This window comes from Dromaius novaehollandiae, chromosome Z (assembly GCF_036370855.1).
Source record: "Dromaius novaehollandiae isolate bDroNov1 chromosome Z, bDroNov1.hap1, whole genome shotgun sequence".
Taxonomy (NCBI): Eukaryota; Metazoa; Chordata; class Aves; order Casuariiformes; family Dromaiidae; genus Dromaius; species Dromaius novaehollandiae.
This window is the reverse complement of record NC_088132.1, coordinates 16,530,480-16,545,669: the sequence shown is the minus strand read 5'-3', so window position 1 is coordinate 16,545,669 and position 15,190 is coordinate 16,530,480. Positions and strand designations below refer to the sequence as shown.

At 53.1% G+C, this 15,190-nt stretch overlaps 2 protein-coding genes and 1 long non-coding RNA gene across 6 annotated transcripts; all 3 read right to left on the bottom strand.

The window, feature by feature from the left end:
* Positions 1 to 2,842: 2,842 nt before the first annotated feature.
* TOPORS (TOP1 binding arginine/serine rich protein, E3 ubiquitin ligase) lies at positions 2,843 to 8,440 on the bottom strand. 3 transcript variants are annotated; one of them, XM_064502866.1, is made up of 2 exons: positions 8,165 to 8,440; positions 2,843 to 6,392 (listed from the first exon to the last, which is right to left on the bottom strand). In XM_064502866.1, the coding sequence occupies exons 1-2, from the start codon at positions 8,327 to 8,329 to the stop codon at positions 3,378 to 3,380; spliced, it is 3,180 nt and encodes a 1,059-aa protein (XP_064358936.1). In that variant the 5' UTR covers positions 8,330 to 8,440; the 3' UTR covers positions 2,843 to 3,377. The 3 variants fall into 3 exon arrangements, with proteins under 3 accessions (XP_064358936.1, XP_025973202.2, XP_064358937.1); XM_026117417.2 differs by lacking the exon at positions 8,165 to 8,440 and adding an exon at positions 7,522 to 7,778; XM_064502867.1 differs by lacking the exon at positions 8,165 to 8,440 and adding an exon at positions 7,465 to 7,483.
* Positions 8,441 to 9,488: 1,048 nt separating this feature from the next.
* LOC135324693 (SUN domain-containing protein 5-like) lies at positions 9,489 to 13,736 on the bottom strand. 2 transcript variants are annotated; one of them, XM_064501455.1, is made up of 7 exons: positions 13,162 to 13,736; positions 12,820 to 12,916; positions 12,350 to 12,434; positions 11,708 to 11,823; positions 10,882 to 11,049; positions 10,442 to 10,531; positions 9,489 to 10,233 (listed from the first exon to the last, which is right to left on the bottom strand). In XM_064501455.1, the coding sequence occupies exons 3-7, from the start codon at positions 12,408 to 12,410 to the stop codon at positions 10,066 to 10,068; spliced, it is 603 nt and encodes a 200-aa protein (XP_064357525.1). In that variant the 5' UTR covers positions 12,411 to 12,434; positions 12,820 to 12,916; positions 13,162 to 13,736; the 3' UTR covers positions 9,489 to 10,065. The 2 variants fall into 2 exon arrangements, with proteins under 2 accessions (XP_064357525.1, XP_064357526.1); XM_064501456.1 differs by having other exon boundaries at positions 9,489 to 10,230.
* A 23-nt stretch (positions 13,737 to 13,759) lies between these two features.
* LOC135324692 (uncharacterized) lies at positions 13,760 to 14,873 on the bottom strand. Its single transcript, XR_010385989.1, has 3 exons — positions 14,776 to 14,873; positions 14,207 to 14,288; positions 13,760 to 13,817 (listed from the first exon to the last, which is right to left on the bottom strand). It is a non-coding gene; the product is annotated as an uncharacterized LOC135324692 (long non-coding RNA).
* Between the last annotated feature and the right edge of the window lie 317 nt (positions 14,874 to 15,190).

The following is a 15,190-nucleotide window of genomic DNA, read 5'->3' as shown; positions in this document are numbered from 1 at the left end:
CACAGACAGCTCCCAGTAGCTGTTGAACATAATGGAGCAAAAAGCACAACTTTCTAGTTTAATCTGATGCCTAAGTAGGTGGATTGGAAGGTGTATGCACATTGCTACTTCAGCTCTCCTGCTCAGCATCTGCCCCTGGCCACACCTGAAAACAGGACTGGCAGGCAAGTGGCCTGATGTGCTGATCCTGACTCAGCCACTCTGTTCTCGGGACCAGCCACCATTCTGGAAGGTCATTGACATTGCCCACTCCTAAACTCTTCTGGGCTGCTCCTGAAGCTTACCAAGGACTGCTGAAGCAAAGCCTGCACCTCTAGATGTCCATGTCCCATGGAGCAGCTGCACCTGCTCTGCCTGGGAGCAGAATTTGCTGATGACAGGGCACTCTGTCCAATTTCCTCAAGGAGACATGGTGTCACTTGCTTACTTTGAAAGGTGGTCCTCTTTTCCTCCACTTGTAACTGGGAAAACATTGCTCAGAGGGCCAAAATTTTCTTTCTTCCCCTCCCTAAAGGCATGTAACAGGGTGGGCTATGGACACTTGTTCTTGTGCCTATATGCACTTAGCTTGTAACCCTCAGCAGCACTTCCCTTTGGTTTACCTGGAGATGGATTTTAATGTTAACTTGTCTTTGATTTTAATACGGCACTTGCTAGCACTTAAATTATTTTGGGCTCTCATCTCATTAGCACATTTTGCATTGCATTGTAATTCAGGGACAAGACTGCAGATCCTCAGGCACAAGGAGGAAGGCTTACACAGTCAGGGTCTGGAGGGGAGGGAAGGGCAAGCAGGGCCCAGAGAACTGGATTGGCTCTACTCACAGGCATGAAGCTGAAATGGCATGGTGCCCTGTAGGAAGTAGGAGGCTTGCAAAGCCATAGCAGTCACTAGCCAATTTTTTCCCAGGCCCAAATGAGCTTCACTTCAACAGCTTCCTTCGTAGCATCCCAAAGGCAGGATTGCTCTCCCCAGATGTCTTTCCCTGAAGCCTCTCTGCCATGCTCACAGTCTCACAGGCAAGCATCAGCTACTGCAGAAGAAAATCTTTAGTTTCCATCTTTAACTAGGCAAAAAAGCAATTACTGAGACAGCAGTCAGCCCAAAAGAGAAAGCAAAAGGGACTCAAGGTTTTCAGTGGCTGCTGGCAGTCAGGACTTGAATCTACTGTGGGTTCAAATGTCCTCAGCTGGCTGGGTTAGAGGACCTCGGAGGACTGGGGTTCCCGAAGTAGGCGCTGACCCTGGAGTAGCTGCTGGCCTGTAACTTGGCCTCTACATGCACAGTAAGGCAGATCACACTGTCAGCACTAGGCCTGTGTCTTTTGGCTGCTGCTGGGCTGCAAGGCTGAGTCCCTCCTGAAAGCTCCTGGGCTGCTAGCCTAGTTCTCCACAGGCAACACACAGCCCAGCTTTCTCAGGCTGGGGCTGCATTTCCTGCCTGGGATATGCCAATCCCTCTTCTCTGTTCTTCACGTCCTCACCCACACCCTTGGCCAGGTCTCATTCATCCCTCCTCAGCCATCCTTGGAGGCTACAAAGGTCACTTTGGTCCATATGGCAGCACAGACAGCAGCAGTAGGACAGTATCTTCTGCGTAACACTGGCTGATGATCCATGATTGAAGCTTGGTACCAAGGACTGTTTCCTCCACTCTGATGTTTTCAGTTGTCTGAACGGACATCAGTATGATAGGAGATAGAAATGCGGAAGGAGGAAAGAACTGCTGCCAAGATATCTGGATGGTGGCCACTACCAGGAATGCTTTGGACATACACACCCATGTGATAGAGTTCTGTAGAAATCAACCATATTCTCCTGTCAGCCCCAGTGATTACCTTCCACAGTAGCCTGACTTTTTGTGACAAAACTACTTATGTGAATCTCTACACCGTTCTGACACTGCACTGATTGGCCTAGCAACCTGCCAAAAAAATCTTACATTCTCTGGAGAGGATGGCATCCTCTGAAATGAAGAAAACTATTGACAGTAGACTGAAGCGTGGTGTCACCTTGTAATACAGAATGATAATGCAATCTCTGCTCATTGCAGTTAATAAAGGAGACTGCAATACTATGTGTTCAGTAGCTTCTTAAAATGACTACTGACTTACAAATCTGGATACTGCAGAAATTCAGGAGTCTTCAGTGCTGCTGAATGCCTCTTCATTTTTGCACACACAGCCACCTAGCAACAGCCACATGGGATCCACATCAGTCAAGTCAGCTAGGCAATAATCCAGCAGACACAGAAGGCAATTTCTTGGTTCAACACTGAGAGCTACTGCCGTGCGCAAAGAGAAGACACAAACCTGAAAGATATGATCCTGTCTGACCCCTGTGCCTTGCATATATATGCAGCAGAACATCAGGGGCTAACATCGGGTTGAGATACTGCTTAAAGCAGTGAGGGCAGCAGGAGTCGCTGTATCTCAAAAGCTAAAGATAATGCTGATGTCTTCAAATAACAGTAGAGCGTACAGAATAAGAAACCAGAGTCTTCTCTGAGCTGCACACAAATATGATAAGAAGGAGTAGACACAAGCTGCAACAAGGGAAGTATGAAAGATGTGGGAAAAAAGATTTCACAGTGACAATACTCAAACATTAGAACAGGTTCCCCAAAGAGACTGGAATCTCCAGCTTTTGGGATATTCCTAATTCCTCAGATCCTGAGTAATATGACTGAAGTTGTGCCTGCTTTAAGTGACAAGCAGGACTTCCAGAAGGCAATTCCAACCTAAATTATTCCTTACCAGTCCAGACTATTAAAGTTCGTGCTGTAAGACACCCAAAACTTAAAAACAAGTGTTCTGCTTGGAAAGTACACAGTTCACGGATACATTTTTTTTAAAAAAAGTCTTATTGCTTTATTTGGATTTTGACAGAATTCATTTTTACTTTAATGGAAGTCTTGGTCAAGATTTATGTAGAAATCACTGAATATTTTTCAGCAGATATCAACTTTACCCACACAGATCAAAATGATGGCAGAATTGAATTATTTTTTTGTGAACAGTACAACTTTTTCTCTATATAATGGGAGCAACCCTTGGAAAATGCATTTTCTGGCTTTAGATTTAGGGGTTTTTTTAAAAAAAAAAACAGGACTTTGAAACATTCTGTGGGTATATTTTACATAATATGAGAATACAGGATGGCTACAATTTCCAAACACTCTTCTGAGAAACTTTTACCGTTACTTACTAGCAATATTCTATCTTCTCTGACTTAAAAGTGCATACACATTCAAGGATTTTACACATTTCTCAGACGTCTTTTAACATACGCAAGTCACATGAGGTGTTGTGTTCTCCAGGGGAAAAAAGTAATTAAAACAAATTCACCATTTTAAGAAGTGTTCATTGTAAAACATGCTACATTTTTTTTTCTGCAGAGTCAGACCAAAAGGATCTGTTGACAAGTCTCTTTGGGAGTCTTAGTATCAATGGTGGTCTCTCCGGATTCTCTAGAAAGGAAGTCCTGGGAGAAGGCAGTTGACTGGTTGATGCTGCTTGTGCTCCTTGAACGTGGCTAGTTGGAGTTTCTGTGTGAGCTGTATTGCTACTGTTATCCAGTACTGCAAGACTCTGATCACCTGATGTTTCCTGAAGCTCGACATCAATATTTCTAATGTCACCATCTAAGTCCTCTCTTGTGCTGGCAATACTACAATTTTTATCCGCTACTCCAGTTTCCTTGCTGACCCTATAAACATCCTTACATTCTTTCTCTCCCAGAAAAGTAGAGAGAGACTCATTTTCCCTCTCATTTATCTGGGTTGAGCCTGTCCAAGTAATACTACTGTCACATTCAATACTTTCTGGCTCCTTGTCAGTATCACTATCAATTGTAATCACAACTGGAGAAGAATGTACCGAGTTACTCAGGTGGTGTTTCCGGTGTTTCTTCTTGTGCTTTTTCTTTTTCTTTTTATGATGCCTCATTGTGTCTGTGACTTTTCCTTCATAGACTATCTCCACACTTGGACTCCTGGTCTTCTTCTTCTTCTTCTTATGCTTTGTCTCACTACTTGCTCGATTGTCTGAAAGGCTATCTTCATTTTTGTAGCAGTCACTGAATTTTGACAAAGTTTTCTTGGGGTCATTTTCTTTCTCTAGAACTGAACTCTCCTTGACTGCAGTCTCCAAGTGGTGAGTTTTGTACTTTCTTTTTCCACCAGGCTTTTCACTTTTCATTCTGTCAGTCCCTCCAGAAGGGGTCCTGGACCTATTACTTGATCGACTCCTTGACCTGCATCTTTCATAATAGTAATAATGTCTCTCATGGAGTCCTCTCTGACTATGTGGATCTGTCCTTTCAGTAAAAGACTGTATCCTGTATTCTGGACTAGCAGATTGTCTTGAATAGTGAGCACTAGACTGAGTCCTCCTCCTATATGAGGATTCATAACCATCTCCGACCACATTTCGACTATAAAAAGTATAACCCCATTGGTATCTACTTTGATAGTTGTCTCTTATATAATAATGATCACTGTCTCGGCTTCTTGATCTTTTGCCATGGCCTTTGCTACGGGATCGTGATCTGCTTACTTCTCTGGATATTGTGCTCTCACGACTTAGAGAGCCTCTCTGGCTTTTTCGAGAGATGCTAGAGTCACGAGTTCTTGACCTCCTCTTGTTTCTTTTGCTCCTGTGTTTGCTACTATCTCTGCTTCCTGATCGTTTCCTTTTAAGCTGGTCTTTGCTACGATGCTCCCTCCTAGTCCTGTGGCCAAGATTGCCTCTGCTGTGCTGTGAATAGGATTGTGGACTCTTGGACTTTCTCTTTCTGGACAGTCTGCGATTACAAGGAGAACACATCCTGTCCCTTCCTGAAGAGGGGCTCCAGATCAATTCCTGTGCAGATAAATTTTTTATTTTACTTTTGTTCTCATCATCTTTTGACTCCATCTTCTCAACTGCAGGGGATAAGCAGCTTTTACAGCTACCTACGTTCTCATTATACATAGGAGAGTGTGGTGAGGAACTCCTGCTTGGTTCACTATCACTGCAACTGTGAAACTGGATTGGCTGCTGTTTCTTCACATCTTCCCTTTTCTCTTCCTTGACTGATTCCTCAGAGTCCGAAGACAATTCAACCAGTTCTGGTGTCCTCTCAGCTATAGGCTTAACATACCCAACAATAACACAATTGTCAGAAGAAGAGTCACTATCATTTGAATCAGCATTAGCCTGCAACTGGGTTTGCACTTCAGTTCTCTTTGTTGCAGAGTCCTCATCAGAACTTTCTGAAGTCTCCAAAGGAGAAGCAATGGTTGCATGAACCTCTTCTGAGATGGAATATGAGGGCCCTGGAGTTTCATCATCCCAGGGAGCTTGATCAATTCCAGTCATGGATGAACTGTGATCTGGACCTTGAGAATCTGCTTCATCTGGAGATATTGTAATAATTGATGAATCTGAGTGGCTTCCTTCATCATATGATGGAGCAGGACAGTCATAATTGGCATGCTGATCATACGCCTCTAAGTTAAAAGGACATCGGGCAAAACTGACAAATTCGTGTAGGAAATGTTCAGTTCGATTCAGCAAAAATGGCTTTAAATCATCAGCAAAGGCTTGGCTTTCCAGATCATACCTTGTCACATTACTCATGATGATGTGCTGTACAATATTAACCAAAGATCCATGGGCACCAAATAGGACTGTAAGTTCCCGCTTCAACCAGGGAACCAACCTGTGAAGGCAAGCAGGGTTCCGGCGAAAAAACTCTGCTGAAATATCTCGATAGCGGCCACCATCCTGAATACTACGAACACGCACACCAGTGCGATACAGAGCTCTGCGGAAGTTGATCATGTCCTCTTCCTCAATCTGCCGCAGAGATCTGCCCTCTGCACTGGCTTGCCTCCTTGAGGCAAGCCTCCTTATCATCTGCTGAATCTCTCCATCTCTCTGCCGCACTGGTTGGCTTGACAACCCTTCAAACAATATCCCATTATCTGGAGGGGACAGCGTCCTTCGAGAAGAGGAAGTGTGTCGATGGTAAGATGAAGTGCGACGTTCCCTTGTTAACGTAGTACGATACCGAAATCTCCGGCCATCAGGGCTGGCAAAAGAGCCATTTTCTGATGGTCTGAGTATGTACTCCTTAAAGTCATCCTCAGCACGAACTGTATGGAAAATAGAATGGAAAGGTTGTTTGCAGAGTGGGCATTCTGCTTTGTTTTTTGACCACTCCTGGACACAGCGGAAACAGAACTTGTGCAAACAACGATCTAGATATGCAACATTGTCGAATCTGTCCAAACAGATAGGGCATTTAGAGTCAGGAGATGCATCTGTTGGCACTGTCTGATGCAGCTTGCTTGTGCTAGCTTTCGGTGAAAAGTTGCTCTCCACTGCAAACTCTGCTGAAGTCATGTTCTACAAAAGACAAACACAAAAATATCATTACCCTTCCTGAGAGGAATTAATGTGAAAGCCTAGACAAAGAAATCCGTGCTATCCTTCCTTTAGGTTGTAAAAAGCAATACAAGCTCTGATACGGTATCAAACAAAATGACACAATGAACATAACTCCTCCTGGCTTCTCCTGAGAATAGTGCTTCCATGAAGAAGTTAGACATCATGGTTAAATTTCATCCCAGCACAGACAGAATAAAGAATGACCATGAAAATTGTCCAGGCTTAGGAACTGCAGTTCTAGAAATCCTGCTCTGCCCACTGAAATAAACTAATCTGTCTTCCCTAGCAAGAGCAGAACTGTTCTCTCTCCTACATTTTTCAGGGGAAGTCCTTATTTGCACCACCACCTCTTTTAGAGGAAGGTAGGAGTCTGTAGGACTCTGACGAATACACGGTCACAAAACAGCTACTCTCTTACAGAGGTGGACATACCAGAAACCTCGGCAACTGACAAATTGCTGCCCCCAAAAACACTGCTATTCTTCCCATTCTTAGACATCCAGCCTTGACACTGGTGTTTGTTTTCCAACTTGGAAAGGAACACTTTTTTTGCTTTTCAGCTCTGTATTTTTCTTTTATTAATGACATGTTTTCTCCACTGTACTGTCTTGCTCTCTCAGGGTTCATCAGCCCTTTTCTTGCTGCAGACTCTGTGTGCAAAGCTCTTTGGGGATGGGGCACATGGGTAACTGACTGGCACTGTATCATCGGGGCAGTTCTCCTGGCAGTCAGCACTCTGTAGTTTCTGCTCTGTGGTAATTCTACCCTGCTGGAAGGTCTTTACAGCATAAAATGTACATCAGAACTTGTTCATATCAAAAGTGAACAAGAAAAGCAACAGATACACATAGTAAGGTCTGTGGTTGGTAAATGGACAGCAGTCAGACAAAGCAGCTTCAGAAATGGTTCCAGAAATGCATACAAGAGATCACTAGCAGCATGCCTGCACTAAGCTCTTTACTCTGTGATATTACAGCAAAATACGACTTTTCTTGAAACTGCAAAGATATTTTTGTCAATTGATACTAACACATGAAGCGCTCAGGTTTAACTCATCTACACAGGGAACAGGTAATTTTTAAAATACCGAAGTACTTCCAGGCCTCGCTCTCTCTGACAGCGCAATCAGAATCTAAGTGCTGCAGATCTTAACTGGAACTTGAAACACGCTGGCATTTTTGAAGACTACAGACAGGTCTTGCTCTGTTTTCTTCCCCAGGCTTAAATGATTGTTCTGTCATTCTTTCCCAGTAACGCTGTCATCAACAGGGGATCCCCGGCGCATACTTCCCCAAAAGACGAGCAGTTACGTAGGAAAGGTACCGGAGCAGTCTGCGCAGCCTTCCACAGAAGAGCAAAGCAGCCGCGCTCAGACCAGGCCACGGAGCCCCAGCCCCGCCGGGCCTGCAGCGCCCCTGCCCCCCTCCGCTCCGCGGGGCCCGCCCCGCCCGCCCGCGCCCCCCGCCCGCCTCCATCGGGCTGCCGCGGCTCTGCCCGCCGCCCCGCGGGTCCCCCCCCGCGGCCGGGCCGCCCCAGGCACAAAAACCGCTATTTCTGCAGAAGGAGCGGGGGCACCGCGCCGCCCGGCGCGGGGGGACGGAGAGGAGCAGCGCCACCCACCGCAGGGCCGCGCAAGGAGCCGGCAGCGAGGGCGGCCGCCGCCCCCAGCGCCGCGCCGGGCCGGGCCAGGAGAGGCCGCGCCGCCGCCACCCCGCCGCCGCCGCACTCACCGCCGCCGCGGCCTCCTCCGCCGGCCGCCGCCGCGCGCGGGCCGCCGCCGCCGCCGCATTCAGGCGCTGGCGCCGCGGGCAGTGGCCAGGAGCCTGGCTCCGCGCGTCGCCGGCCGGGTGGCGGCGACGGCCCCCGTCGCCGAGGCGGCGCCGCGACTCCGACATCTCCGGCGCCCCGCTGCCCCGCACCACCGCCGCCAGCGAGGCAGCGCCGGGCGCTGCGCAGCCCCCGGCCGGAAGTCGGGCGCCGCCGTAGCGTCACTTCCGCCGCGCGGCCGTCGCCGCCGCCATTATGGCGCCGGGCGGAAGCGCCGTGGGGCTCTGGGGATGGTGGCAGCCCGGGCTGCGCGGGGCTGGTGGCTGCCGGCTGCGCTCGGGCCCATCGCCGGCAGCGCGGCGTCTCGCGGCACCTCCCGGCACCCGCTGCCGCTGTCCTCAGCGTCTCCGCGGCCTTGACCCGCTGAGCGCGGACCCGCTGCTGCCGCCGCGTAAATCAGCTTTACCGCTGACTCGGATGCGGGCTGACCGCGCATCGCTTTGCTGCGGGAGAAAGTCAGCGTTTCATCCGGCTCTTCGCGCAGGGCTGGAGCAACCTCTTCCGTCCCTGGAGGCCTGTGCCCCAGCAGGAGTGGGGCAGAGCGCAGGCAGCACTGTCCTGTGCACTCGCTGTGGTCGTGTAGGCAGCGCGCTCTGACAGCCGGCTGCAGTAACTATCCCTGCATGGGGGCCGGGACTGAATCATCTGAAATCCAGACTGGCTTTGCATTTCCTTTTTGTTTGGTTTTGTTTGTTTTGGAATTGTTCTTGCATGGCAAACAAACCTTCCCAGGACCTGCTGCTTGAACAAGCGGACTGGGAGGACTGCACAGCCACATTCACCAGGGCACAACTTCTGGGGAGTTTCCTAAGTGATTGCAAAAAGCCCCTGAGCCAGTGGCATCTGCAGAACTGCATAATCCCTCCAGGTCTCCCCAGTGCCCAGTTGCTGTGTGGCATTAAAGTGCCAGGCATGCGTGCAGGTGATCTTGCCCCATTTCAGAGCTGGCACAGGCAGCGCCAGGTTTCCCCAGCCCTTTGGCTTCCCTTAGCGTTGGGCACAAGCAGCAAAGCGAGAAGCAGAGGGGAAAGCTTCAGCTGCCAAGGAGTGCTGTGGCTGGCGAGCTCTCTGCACGCATCTCCAGAGGGAGAAGCAGCCCCTGCATTTGCTGCAGGGGACAGCAGAGGGAAGCAACGGCCTGTGCTCTTGCTCTGGGAGAGCTGCCCTGCAGTGCCCAGCCCCTCCTTGTAGAGGTGCTCCGTGCCCCACTGCACAAGCCTGCCCCTTTGCTCCTCAAGTCTGGCCCCTCTTCTGGCTGTCTTTTGCCAAGCTGGAGGAGCTGGGCTAGGCTTACTGGGAGTGGCGGGGCATTCGCTTGCCCAGCATAGTTTGGTGCTTTCTGAGGGGGGGGTGCCTTTACCTCAGGGCTGCCATTAGCCTGGGGCTGCTGTTGCAGCACAGCTGCCATTACCCCGGTGCTGCTGTTACCTGGCACCGCTGTTAACCTGGGGCTGTTGTTAGGTGGGGCTTCCGGTACCCCAGGGCTCCTGTTACCCCAAAGCTGCTGCTGCACAGGACTGCCATCACCCCAGGCCTTGCCGTTATCCCGGCTCTAGAGCTATCCACTGACGTGCTGCTCTCCCGGGCTGCTGTGTCAAATAAGGGCCGTGCTGTTACCCTGGAGCATGGCGTTACCTCGCGTGCCATTTTCCCACCCTGCTGTTGCCCTGGGTCCGTGACAGTAGCCCCGGTCCTGCCGCTACCCCGGGTCGGGTGCTCCCTCGGCAGCTGCCGTTACCCCAGGCCTCCGGTTACAGTGCACCCTGCCATGTCCCTGGGCCTGCCTTTGCTTGTTTTCCTCTTTTTATTTCTTATTAAGAAGAGGTCTCCTCATGTCTTCGGGTTGCGGAGAGGAGGTCTGGCTCGCCACCTTCCCGTGAACCTGCACGCGGTAAATGCAGGTGAACTCCGTGTTTCCCCAGTTGCTCCGCACAAAAAGTTTTATGTATTGAAAGGCTCTGGAAAGCTCCTGCTGTAAAGAAATCATGGGAAGAAGAAAGATGGTTAGTGGGGTGCAAAGAGCAAGAGCAGAAGGCAGGGACGTCCCTCTGCCAGCCGTGGCCCTGCTAAGGGCAGGCCCCTCTGGCCCCCCAGGCAGGGACTGCGAACGCTCTTTCTGCCCCGGCACTAGGGCAAATGCGCGTTCCTGCCTGGCCTTTGCCCACACGCACTGCCTGTACCTTGAGAGGGAAGGTCTGCATGGCCTCTTTTTCCACGTCGTACATGAATGTCCCAAGGAGAGTTTCTTCTTCCGCCTCCTCGTCCACTCCCTCCGAGACAAAGCACAAGGGTCAGGCTGCCCCCGAGGATGGGGAGAGGCACCCGCTGGATCAGGACCTGTTACCCACCCACCCTCTGCCATGGCTTGAGCAGTAGTCAAGCGCAGGTTACGGTGAAGCAGGGCCTCCTCCTGGAGGGTGGATCGACTGCCCTGAGATGCGTGGCCAGAAAGCACTGAGCAGCCTCTTGAGAAGGAGAAAACCCCCACGTGCCTTGACATGTCCTCCTGGGGCAGTGCTCCCGAGAGAGCAAGGCCCAAACCTCCGAGCAGGCACAAAGACAAGGGAGCGCCTGTTCTGGCTTCTCCCCAGGGCCACCTCCCAGCGCAGCAGAGACTTACCGAGACAGTGAAATGTCGGGGGGCGCTGCTGACGGTCCCGGACGGAGAGACTGCTTTGTAGATGTGCTGCACGGTGACAGCGGTTGGCTGGATGGGTGCAGGCATCCGAATGACCACCTGCCCCCGAGACCCTTGGAAAGGCCAGCACTGTCCGGGAGTCACGTCTGGCTGAAAGCAGAAAAGAACCAGAGTGGCTGGTGAGGGAGGGACGGGGACACCACCACTACTCGCGTAACTGGAAGACAGGCACCGGTTTGTCTACAGGTTGTTCTTCTGCTCATAAACGAACAGCATGTGAGGGAACAGACAGAAGTGCACGCCTGTCGTTGCTGCCCCTTCGCTCATAAATGAACAGCATGTGAGGGAACAGACAGAAGTGCACGCCTGTCGTTGCTGCCCCATGAAGGGGCCTCTCAGTGCTCCTGAGAAGAGGAAAGTCTGCATTAGGACACATCTGAGCCCCCACATCTGAGCCCGGGTGCTGGAGCAAAAAAAGTCTCTCTGTGCGCAGGGGCTCTGTGCAGGTCCCCCTGCCAAGCCATCTGAGAAGGGAGAATCAGGGAGGAGGGAGGGAAACTGGGTCACCACAGAGAAACAGCTGCACCCAGCTGTGACCAGGTGTTGTGGGCAGCAGGTAGCAGTTCAGTTCAGGTCCCCTCCTGAAGGGAAGCCCTAGCCTTCTGGGAAGCCAAGCCCAGTGTTACTCGTCAGGTGTCAGTGGTGTGGGGCTGAGCGGCAGCTCTGGAGTGAAGGGAGAGCCGCTGGGGCTTGCTGCTGGCTTCACAGGAAGGCGTGAGGTCCAAGTGGATGGCTGGTGCTGTGGTACCTGCAGAATTGTTTGTGGAGGGTTTGCAGCAGAGCAGAGCAACCACAGAGCCCTGCAGAGCCCATGCTCTGGCCCCTCGTAGCTCTTGGACGTTCTCCGGATGTCGATGGTGGCACCTGTAAGGAAGACACGAGCTGACCGCCAGAGGCCGCAGACTAGAGAAGCTGATGCTTGGGGTGTTTCTAACGCTGCCCGCCAGCCCCAGCGCCTGTGACTCCCACACTGCACGCTGCCATGTCGGAGGTGCCCGGCTGTTGAGGGAAGGGGGTGCTGTGACCCACCCTGTGCCAGGGGACTGCTTGAACGACCCCGTGTGAATGACAGCAGGCTGAAGCTGAGGTCTTGCTGTGTCGACAGCAAGGGACACTCATTTCTGGTCCAGAGGAGAGCTCAGTGGAGAGGAAGAGCGCCTCTCCGTCAGCACAGAAACGTCTGTAGGGGCAGCGCCGGAGGCACCGGCAAGAGGCTCGAGGGCAGGACTGGGGTGGGTCTGAGAGAGCCCCTCTGGCAGTCTTGCTCTTGGAGCCCACGATGCCCCTGGAGCTTCCGGCGCTTGGGTGAGCAGAGTCTGGAGCGCAGCCTGCCTTTGCGAGTGCTCTGCGCAAGCTGCGTGCGCTGAGCCTTGCCCTGCTGGGTTCATACCTGAGCTTCTGAGGGCCCTGTCGGACATGTGGGCATAGTCCTGCAGAGCGGTCTCGGGCATTGCCTCTCTCAGCTGCTGAACTTCCTAGGAAAGACATGAATGAACAGTGTCTGTCCCCTGCAGCATGCTGCTGGCAGCTGCTGCCTGCCGGTCTACAGGCAGCAGGGCGCTCCTCTGGCTGCGGCTGTGGGCAGCATCTGCAGAGGAGCTGGGAGGGGACTTGGGGACTCAGGGGAGCCCAGCTGCCTGGGCCGCTGCCTAGCAGCAGCCATTTCCCAGGAATGATCCCTCCCGCCACATGCTGACCAAGTGCTGAACTCAGAGACACACGCCCGAGAGAAACGGCCCCCTCCTCCATGTCTGAGAAGAGCCGAGGAGGAGGAGGCAGCCCAGAAGAGACAGAAGAGACGCCCCCATTGGATGCTGGGGGGTGCTGCTCCAAGGCCTCTTTCACCAAACGCAGGATCACCTTCTTCACACTGCTGATCTCGGCACTCAGGCGAGCCACCTGCTCCCACAGAAGCTGCGTCTTGTGGACTTGCTGCCTCAACAAAGCAAGCGAGTTCCTGCAGAGAGCGGGACAGCAGGTCTTGTGAGGGGCTGCCCAGCCCCTGCTGGGAGCCTCCGCACTCACACAGGACAAGAGGCGTGTGCCTTGTGCGCCCTTTCCATTCCCTGTGTTGGGAATGCTTCCCTTCCCCCCACCCTGGCACGCCAGGGAGCCTTGGACATGACGCAAGCAAGTGCAGCTAGCATGGGGTGGCCCACGCTACTGTGCGCAATCAGCTGCAGGTCAGGAAATGTCTCTTACTGCAAGGGGTTCGTCTCCACTGCAGACTGCTCTGGCAGCTCCTGAAAGGGAAAGGCTCTCCATGAGCATGCCCTCGCAGAGCTGCCCGGGCTTCCCAGAGGAGGTTTCCCCCTTTCCCAGAGGGAGACCCAACAGAAGTTGCTGCTTGGGATGCCTTTGGATGGAAGCGGAGGATTCCGTGGTTTCTGCCACCACCATCAGCAAAAGGCTCCTTTGCAGGAGCGTCCTGTCCCACAACAGCAGTCACTGACCTGTGGTGCTTCCCCGGCCCGTAATGTCCCCACTGACAGCCAGCCCCAGCAGTAGACAGCAGCTGTAATGCACATCAGCAGGAGGCCGTTAGTTTCCTAGGATTTCTAGGTGTTGCTGTAGTCATGCTACATGGAGTCCATGCTGTCTCCCGCCAGAGCTGGGTGGCCCCAGCTCAGCGGAGGATGTGCACAAGTGCTGCAGAGATGCCTGGTGGCCTTCCCCCAGGCCTCCGGGTGTGTCGAGCCATGCTCCCAGGCGTGCTTGGTGCCCCGGAGGTAGTTGGTACCCCCCAGTGCTGGCATCCAGCAGAGCTGTGCTACTGCTGGCAGCTGTGCTCACCAAGAGCGGCAGAGATGCAGAAGAGGACTTTCCAGAGCCTTTTTTTCTTCTGGGGCATCTTTTGCCTAGAAAAGAGGCAATGCTGTTGTTACCGCAGTTGCAAGCTTTGGGCAAGCCCATTCACAGTGAGCACGTTGCCGTCAAAGCGGAAAAGCAGCCGTTTTGGAAGTCTGCTGCTGCCAGAAAGCTGCCAGGGCAGACTCCAAAAGGCACATGGTTTCTGTCAGCACCGTTCTCCACCCCGGGCAGAGCTTCCTGCAAGCAAGTGCCCCAAGAGCGCCTTCAGAAGAGGCATGAAAATCATCGAGGGAAGCAAACAGATCTAGCAAGTGAAAAGAGAACATAGGGGTTGAGGTGTGCTTGCTGTCCCTTTCGCTCTGAAAGCAGGCCTGTTCCCACTGGAGATCACAGAGACCTTTATGTTTTTGTGGTGGGGGCCGGGGAAGGTACTCACATGGCGGAGACACAGGTGCTGATGAGTCTCCGCAGGAAGATAATGGCCATCGCCAGGTAACAAGTGATGCGGGAGATGATCCCTGGGCAAAGAAACCAGTGGCAAGTGAGGTCTCGCTCCTGTGGTCCCTCCTGCGGGACTGCCAGGAGTTTCAGCTCCCCGTGGGAGGGACGCACTGAGCCCCTCGTGCTGCCTCCACAGGCAGGGTCAGTGCCGTGGCCGTGCCTTGGAGCAGGGCCACACCGGGGAGCCGAGGAGCCGTCCCCTGCAGCCACTGCTGCCGCAGCGCGGCCGGTCAGGTTTTGGTAGCGTGTCCCACGGGTACCACAGCACCCCACAACAACAGGGAAAGTAGAGGTCATTGCATCATAGTCACGTGATTGCTCTAAACCCCTCTCTGCGACTGTGATTTTGTGATTTTGCGTTTTCTGCGGGGTGGTAAGGCCTGGGCGAGCCAGGCTGGGTGGGTGCAAAAGTGGAGCCTCTCTGCATGTAACGCGAAGCAGCAGCGTAGCCGAGAAGGCCGAGGGATGGGCTCGCCCTGAGGGGCTCCGCGGTGCGGCACTTACCAGCGTTGTCCCTGGCGCGGTGGCTGCTGCTCATGGATGCCCCGCTGGCCATGTTGAGGCCGGCCCCGGCCACCTGGGCCTCCAGCACCACCTGGGAGTCCCGCTCAGCAGAGGCTGCCGGCGTCTCTGGGTGGTGCCATCGCCGCTGGGGAGCCCGTCTCCTCGCCATTGCTGGGAGGAAACAAGTGCTCAGCTCCCGGCCTCCCTTCCACACACACGCTTTTTGCCCGATTGGGCAAAAAGCCACAGAGCACCCCGAAAGGAGCGGGCCTGCTGAGAGCAATGAGCCGTGAGACCACGGCGAGCTCCCTGCAGCAGGCTGCGGGCGTCCACAGCCCTGCGGGGCAATAAGGGATGTGCAGCTGTGACCTCACAGAAGCCCGTGAGGTGGCGCGAGGCGTGATGTGATGTCACA

What these genes read in the sequence shown, in the direction of transcription:
- TOPORS (XM_064502866.1), bottom strand. Translation starts at nt 8,329, where the DNA reads ATGTCGGAGTCGCGGCGCCGCCTCGGCGACGGGGGCCGTCGCCGCCAC. An exon ending in CGGAGGAGGCCGCGGCGGCG is followed by an intron (nt 6,393 to 8,164) that starts GTGAGTGCGGCG and finishes TGTCTTTTGTAG; the next exon opens with AACATGACTTCAGCAGAGTT.
- LOC135324693 (XM_064501455.1), bottom strand. Translation starts at nt 12,410, where the DNA reads ATGCCCGAGACCGCTCTGCAGGACTATGCCCACATGTCCGACAGGGCC. An exon ending in CTCCACAAACAATTCTGCAG is followed by an intron (nt 11,050 to 11,707) that starts GTACCACAGCAC and finishes TTCTGCTTTCAG; the next exon opens with CCAGACGTGACTCCCGGACA. An exon ending in CCCGACATTTCACTGTCTCG is followed by an intron (nt 10,532 to 10,881) that starts GTAAGTCTCTGC and finishes TTTGTCTCGGAG; the next exon opens with GGAGTGGACGAGGAGGCGGA.